General features: G+C 36.7%; 1 protein-coding gene across 3 annotated transcripts in view; it reads left to right on the plus strand.

The window, feature by feature from the left end:
• LOC112643353 (ankyrin repeat domain-containing protein 26-like) overlaps positions 1 to 8,184 on the plus strand; it is a 39,995-nt gene that overhangs the window by 17,400 nt on the left and 14,411 nt on the right. For all 3 annotated transcript variants that reach the window (XM_049096788.1, XM_049096790.1, XM_049096787.1), the window contains exons 3-5: positions 1,655 to 1,948; positions 3,225 to 3,439; positions 5,331 to 5,559. In XM_049096788.1, the coding sequence (XP_048952745.1) occupies positions 1,655 to 1,948; positions 3,225 to 3,439; positions 5,331 to 5,559 (738 nt within the window). The remainder of the gene's footprint in view (positions 1 to 1,654; positions 1,949 to 3,224; positions 3,440 to 5,330; positions 5,560 to 8,184) is intronic.

An 8,184-nucleotide genomic window follows, 5' to 3' on the forward strand; every position in this document is an offset into this window, starting at 1 on the left:
TTTAATGTCAGCACCCCATGTTTAATATCAGTTTCTGTGCCAGTTATTTATTGCGGCATCATAAACCACCTGAAAACCTAGTTGCTCAAAACAGCATTTATTTGGTTCACAAGTATTTAGTTTAGGCAAAGCCGAGTAAGGCCAACTCATTTCTTCTTCATTTGGTGTCAGCTGAGATGACTGGAAGCTGGGGACTAGAATCATCTAAAATCATGTTCATGCAAATGTTTAGCTGTTGAGGCTGGCTTTTGGCAAGGACGTTAGCTGGGTCAGTCTCAGCTGAAATGTCTACATGAAGACACACCAGGTGGCCTGGGCTTCCCACAGCAGCTAGATTCTAAGGGTTAGTTTCCCTAGAAGAAGAATGTCAATGGAAGCTATATCACATTTTTTAACCTAGCCTTAAAAAAATCACACAGCAGTTCTGCCGAATTCTATTCACTGGAAACCAATTACTAAGGTCAGCACATTTTAAGGGGTGGGATTATCATGGGAGAAGTGTCAAAAAATTTATAAAACCACCACATCCACTTACCCTGTCTTATCAATCATATCCAGAAGAAAGAAGTTCTTCCCAACTCAGAATCACTGAAACCCTGTCAGGTTTTTCAGTGGTGGTTTTTGGTGCTTAGTATGTTCCCTTGTTTTGTGGGAGTAACAGAGGATTATAAGATAATACTATTCAATTAGGCGGGTTTTTTTTTTTTTTTGTCCGAAAGTATAAGTTTCATCTCACTAAATTTTTATACTGAGAGGTGTGGTTTCTTAATCCTGAGAATCATTTCTCCTGGGAATGCAATTCAAATTAATGTAAATCATTTGTAATTCAGAAAAAGGCTTGTGGCTTAGAATCAGTATTTATAGATTCAATAATTAGAGTCTTATTTTCAAGGTCTTCTCTTAGGAAGCATTTATTGGTTCAGACCTACATAAGTCAATATGATATTACTAAAACTTTTTAAAAATTAATGGGAGTATTCATTGGGACACTCGAGTGGCTCAGTGGTTTGTGTATCTGTCTTTGGTTCAGGGCATGATCCTAGGGCCTTGGGATCGAGTCCTTCATCGGGCTCCCTGTGGAGCTTGTCCCTCTGCCTATATCTCTGCCTCTCTCTATGTGTCTCATGAATAAATAATTTTTAAAAATTATGGTGTGTTAGGATAGGGGAAGGGGCCAGAGACTTTCTTTTCTTTTTTAAAATTTTATTTGAATTCAATTTGCCTATATAAGAGACTTTATACTAAGAGGTGACTTACAGTTATTTTATGGAGGAAAGATCTGAAGCAGTCATAGAAAAATACATAAAATGAAGTACAAATGTTGTGTGGCAAAGACAATGATAGCAGAGATCTTTTTTAATAACTCCTAGTGGTTTTAACACTGTTCTTAATTTTCTAAGTGCTTCAGGGTTCCACATTCTAAGACTCTACTACAATATAGATTATATTTTATTGCAAATGAATTTATTTTAAAATGGGAGCACCTGGCTGACTCAGTCAGTAGAGCATATGACTCTTGATCTTGACGTTATGAATTCGAGCCTACGGTTCAGTACAGAGACTTAAACATAAAATGTTTTTTAAAATGTTGGTTATAGTTTTGAGTTAAACTAATTTCATTCCATTTCCGAACTGTATTGTTCTATTCATGCAGATTGGTGATCTTAGAGCAAGATTGGAAACTGAATCTTCAAGATGTATAGACCTGGATGCAAAAAATCAAGTTCTTCAACAGGAGTTATTATCTATGAAAGCAACAGAGAGGGAATGTGAAAAACTAAAACAGATTAAAAAGAACTTGGAAGAAAAAGTAGTAAACCTCAGAAGTCATGCAGAAGTCAATGTGGTACAAGGCATTCAAGTAGAAAAGTATTATAAATGGGAGATTGACCAGAGAGTAAGATTGATTGTAGAAGAAAGATTAAAAGAAGTCAATCTATTTTTACAGGTTAGTTTATTGATCTGTGATATGCTTTCATTTATTTCATTACAAATTACACTTTGGTTATATGCATTGTGTAGGTTTCCTCTGCTTCCTTTACAGCAATCTGTTTGGTATATTTCTGGAGGCATTCGTTCCTCCCTGTAAAGATTTCAGTTTTCATCATTATTCTCACTAAATTGATCTTTCAGAATGATTTATGACCAGTATGTATGAAACAAGACTATTTTTTTGAGATTTTATTTATGTATTCAGGAGATACACAGAGAGAGGAAGAGAGAAGCAGAGACACAGGCAGAGGAAGAAGCAGGTTCCATGCCAGGATCACACCCTGGGCCGCAGGCAGGTGGTAAACCGCTGAGCCACCCAGGGATCCCCTGAAACAAGACTATTAAGAGGAAAAGAAAAAATTGTGATTTAAAACTTTTACCATGGGGAAAAAAATAAAATAAAATAAAACTTTTACCATGGAGATTCCTGGGTGGCCCAGTGGTTTTAGCACCTGCATTTGACCCAGGGCGTGATCCTAGAGTCCCAGGATCGAGTCCCACATCGGGCTCCCAGGGTGGAGCCTCCTTCTCAGCCCGTGTCTCTGCCCCTCTCTCTCTCTCTGGCTTTCATGAATAAATAAAATAAAATCTTTAAAAATAAATAAATTTAAAAAAATAAAACTTTTACCATGGAGTATCTAGGTGGCTCAGTTGGTTAAGCAGCAGACTCTTGATCTCAGCTCAGGTCTTGGTCTCAGGTTTGTGAAATCAAGCCCTGCATTGGGCTCCATGTTCCATTCCTAGGTTATTCTTCCTTTTTGAAGATTTCATTTATTTATTTATTTCCTTATTTATTTATTGAACATGAGCAGGGGGATTGGCAGAGGGGGAGAGACAGAGAGACAGAGAGACAGAATGAATCCTGGGTAGACTCCATACTGGGTGCGACACAGGGCTTGGCCTCAGGACCTCTGACTGAGAACATGCTCTGAGCAGAAATCAAGAAACAGGTTATTCTCAAGTTGTATTATGCACTTTTTAAAATTTTTAATTGATTCTCTTGTTCTTTGAAGTATCAGATTGCATGAGTACTAATATAAGAATGATTAAACTTTATTTTTATCATTCAGATTCAATTCAGGTGACATTGGTGATAAATATTTTACACTTCAGCTTTTTTTTACACATTTAAAATTGCTCTCTGAATCATTGAGTCCCAACTGAAGGAAAGAAATATACTATAATTACTCAAGTTTTAGCTGTTTTAAAACTGTGCTTTTAATTTGCTTTAGAGACAAGCAGCATCTCAAGAAAACTTAGAGCAGTTAAGAGCAAGTCATGATGCTTCAATAAGAAGTCAAGTGGCACTCAGAATTAAAGAGCTGGAATCTGAACTTCAATCCCAAATAAGAAATTCTCAGGAACTTAAAATAGAATTGGAAAAGTACAGGCAACTCTACCTAGAAGAATCAGAAATGCGAATGTCATTGACAAAAAAACTGAGCAAGTAAGTTAAAACAGAATCAATGAAAATAGATTTAGCTTATTGATTTGCCTCTAAAGCATAATTTTTATGGAGATGGGTTCATGAGATTAGTAGGAAGTGAAAGCCAACTGGATAGTATAATTTTGGAAAATAACGTTTGTAAATAAACTTACCATTTTATGTTCATCCAGGATAGTTTGCCTCTCTCCTCTTTTTGTGTGTGTGTGTGGGGGGGGTATATGATTTTACTTTTTCCCGTTAATATTTTCAGTTACTCTATCTTGTTGTCTTTACAAACTAATTGTTTAAAACTTTATAATTTAGACAGCATATTATTTTTTTAAAGTTGATATATTTTATTTAACACAATACGTCAAAAAATATCCTTTCAACTTGTGATCAATATAAAATTATTACTGAGATATTTCATATTTTTTTCATTCGAAGTCTTAAAAATCCAGCATGTATTTTACAATTATGGTATATTTCAATTAGAACACTAAATTTTCATTGGGAATACGTGTCTATATTTAAACTTCATAAAATTTATAGTGGAAAGAGCAGATTCACATACCTGCATCTTTACAACCCTACTTAAAAGGTTTTTTTGTTTTGTTTTGTTTTTTTTGGAGTTCAATTTGCCAACATGTTGCATAACAATTTGCCAACATATTACATAACAACCAGTGCTCATCCCGCCCAAGTGTCCCCCTCAGTACCCATCACCCAGTCACCCCAACCCCCTGCTCACCTCCCTTTCCACCATCCCTTGTTTGTTTCCCAGAGTTAGGTGTGTCTCGTGTTTTGTCACCGTCACTGATATTTTCACTCATTTTCTCTCCTTTCCCTTTATTCCCTTTCACTAATTTTTATATTCCCTAAATGAATGAGACCATATAATATTTGTCCTTTTCCGATTGATTTATTTCACTCAGCATAATACCCTCCCCTCCAGTTCCATCCACGTCGAAGCAAATAGTGGGTATTTAGACAGCATATTACTATAAAATTTTTTGTCAGAATTACCCTAAATAGAAATATTAATGAGTTCATTTTTGGAAGATTACACCTTTAACCCAAAAGATCAAGTGCCAATACTATACAGGTTGGTAAATTAACTTTCTTGATTGTGTCTTTGGTATTATTACTAGAGAGCCTGAGGGTGGGGGAAACCTTTGTATGTTTTCTACTTTATATAAAAGTATACATGTGAAACAGAGAAAGATTCACACTGGGGTGAAAGGCAGTATAAATCCCAACGTGGCTAAAAATAGCATCATGGTGGGCATGAGGGGGTGTGTGGAAGACAAAAAGGGCAGATTCTACTTCCAGGGCCTTGGTAAGTGTGTTATCAGCTAATTGCCTCTGGAGCTGTTTCGGTCCTTCTGATCACTGCTCTGCCATCTACCTGGCCCCTAGAGGTTGTTGGTCTGAGGTATTCCTCGGTGCGAAACCCTCAATTTCTCTGAGGCAATGAGTAAAATGTACAAGAGTGGTGAAAGCACATCCTTGAAAATGTCTTTGAGGGATGGTTTATTTTTATGTTCTGAACTGGTTTACTAAATACAAATATGTGTAACGGCATTCTCCAGAATCTTGTAATTACAGCCATTCCAGAAGGTAGCAAGTATTACCTGTCAATCCATGTGCATCACTGTCAGCCATTTCTTTCCCTCCCCTAATTTGAATTTCTTGTTAGTTAGTTATCCCTGGAATCATATATACTCCTTTGGAATAATTTTAAACCTATAAATATATATAGTAGCTCTGCTCTGTCACATTTTCAGTGTTAAAACACTGTTTACTGGCACATTCTGTTTGCTATTATGGAAACTTAAAAAAATGCAGGTCATGCAGGAATGATTTGGGTAGAAATAAAATACTAAGCACTTGTGTTGTGTAATCTTCACAGGACTAATGAGAGGCTGGCAGATATCACTACCAAATATCTGGTGGAGAGACAGCAGAACAGACCTTTCCACAGCACTCTTACTATGGGACCAGTCTTGGAAGGGCCTTCTGTTGGAAATTTGACTAGTAGTTTACTGCTGGATAGAAATGTTACTCCAAGAGAAAATGTAATGATTCCTACCTCAAGGCCGCAGACTTCAGTTAGCAGCATTGAAACTCACTTGTTCAAGGTTAGTTATATTATCTTTCTTTTCTTGAGTTTCAGATTTCCAATAAAATTTTTGTTTTTAATTTGGTGAAATTCTGAGTTAACTGAATAATACTCATTAAGTAAAAGTTATACTGGTTTGTGCTAATAAGGAAATGGGACAGAAATTTTATGGTATTTTTTTAAGCTCCTGGAGCTCTTATTGTCAAGAGATACCTATTATTAACTTTATTCAATAAATACCACTAAACTGACACATTTTATCTTCTTATTTTTTAAAGATTTTATGTATCTGAGAGAGAAGAGAGTGTGCCCATGAGTGGGGAGAGAGGTAGAGGGAGGGGGAGAATCTCAAGCAGGCTCCCCACTGAGTGTGGAGCCTGACTCAGGGCTTGATCCCATGACTCCGAGATGATGATCTGAGCTGGAATCAAGAGTTGGATGCTTAACCAACTGAGTTCCCAAGGCACCCCCAAACAGACCCATTTCCTTGAAAAGCTATGTTAAATTGGATTTTGGAAAGTAAATATTATTACCTACTAACCCAAAGTACACTTAGATGCTTTGACTTATTCTCTGATTAGCAATAGTTTATAATATGTTTAAAGTTTGCTGTAACCCAATTTTCCACCCCTATGCATAAGTGAATGATTAGAATCCAAACGCTTAACCATGTAGGGATATTTATGATTTTAACGATTCCACGGTAAGTCCTTTTTATGAATTAAATAAACTTGTAACACTAAATTGATAGTTCTATGTTTTGGGGGCACCCGTATGACTGAGTGGTTTAGCATGTATCTGCCTTTGGCTCAGGTCATGATCCAGGGGTCCTGGGATTGAGTCACGCAACAGGATCCCCATAGGGAGCCTGCTTCTCCCTCTGCCTATGTCTGTGCTTCTCTCTCTGTACTTTTTATGAATAAATAAATAAAACAGTTTAAAAAATGTTGTAAGTTTTGGCATTTTCTTACATGAGAGCACATCCCTAATTGCTTTCTTATAACACCTTTTTTTTAACTTATATTACTTCTATTTCAATTTTTATAAAATGGCTTGCTGAGCAACTGTAGAGATTTTCTAAATAAGTAAGTCAAAGAAATATTTGATTCTTTCTTTTCTTTTTTTTTTTTTTTTTGAGAGAGAGAGAGAGAGAAAAAATGAAGGAAAGCAAGCAGGTGGTAAAGGGCAATGGGAAAGAGAGAAGAGAGACTCTTAGGCAGGCTCCATGCTCAGAGTGGAGCCGGATCTCATGACCCTAAGATCATGACCTGGGCCAAAATCAAGATTCTGACACTTAACTGACTGAGCCACCCAGGCACCCCACAAATAATTGGATATTTCAAATGAAATTCACATATATTTACCTTGATGCCATCACTTGAATGATTGATGACTAAGATGGCAGTGATAGGGAGCCTTTAATAACAACCCATTTCCATTGTGTATCATTGTTGTTAAAATACCCATTTCAATCAATGCACATAGGCTTATGATTTTGATAGTATATTCATGGTTTATTAATGTAGAAAAATGTAGCATAGACTCATGTTAAATGAAGCCTTAGTCTTGTTCTTTCATTCGACTTCCTTGTTTTCTTGCTCTATTCTCTTCTGATTCGATGACTTTTAGTATTATGTTTGGATGCTTTTCTTCCATTTGTGTATCCGTTATAAATATTTGGTTTGTGATTACTATGAAGTTCATATATAACATCCTGTGTATGTATAGCAATCTCTTTTAAGTTGATGGTTACTTCAGTTCAAACAGATTTTAAAAACACTGCATTTTTACACCCTGCCTTGTTTTATAAATTTGATGTCATAGTTTACACCTTTGTATTTTGTGTATCCCTTAACTAGTTACTGTAGATATAATTGATATTATTCCTTTTGTCTTGTAACCCTCATACTGGCTTTATAAAAATGATTGGTCTATTACCTTTACTGTATGTTTGTTTTTATGATAAAACTGTCTCGGGGATCCCTGGGTGGCGCAGCGGTTTGGCGCCTGCCTTTGGCCCAGGGCGCGATCCTGGAGACCCGGGATCAAATCCCACATAGGGCTCCCGGTGCATGGAGCCTGCTTCTCCCTCTGCCTGTGTCTCTGCCTCTCTCTCTCTCTGTGACTATCATAAATAAATAAAAATTAAAACAAAAACTGTCTCATTTTCTTATTTCTAGTTATGGTCTTCTTTCTTTCTTTCTTTCTTTGAGAGCAAAGTGAGTGAGAACACAAGTGAAGGGGAGGGAGGGGCAGAGGGAGAGGGAGAAGCAGGCTCCTCTCTGAGCAGGGAACAGGGAGTCCCTTGCAGAGCTTGATCCCAGGGTCCTGGGAGACTCTTCACTGACAGCCGTCCAGGTACCCTGGGCTTTTCTGATTAAAGAAGTCCTTTTAACATCTCTTATAAGACCTATTTAGTGGTGATGAACTTCTTTAAGTTTTGTGTGGGAAACTCTTTATCTTTCTTTCAGTTCTGAATTATAAACCTGCCAAAAATATCCTAGGTTTTTTCCTCTTAGCACTTGGAAAATATCATGCGACAATTTCTTTTCTTTTTTTTAACTTTCTTTTTATATGATAAATTTATTTTTTATTGGTGTTCAATTTACCAACATACAGAATAACACCCAGTGCTCATCCCGTC

Source organism: Canis lupus, chromosome 2 (assembly GCF_003254725.2).
Source record: "Canis lupus dingo isolate Sandy chromosome 2, ASM325472v2, whole genome shotgun sequence".
NCBI lineage: Eukaryota > Metazoa > Chordata > Mammalia > Carnivora > Canidae > Canis > Canis lupus.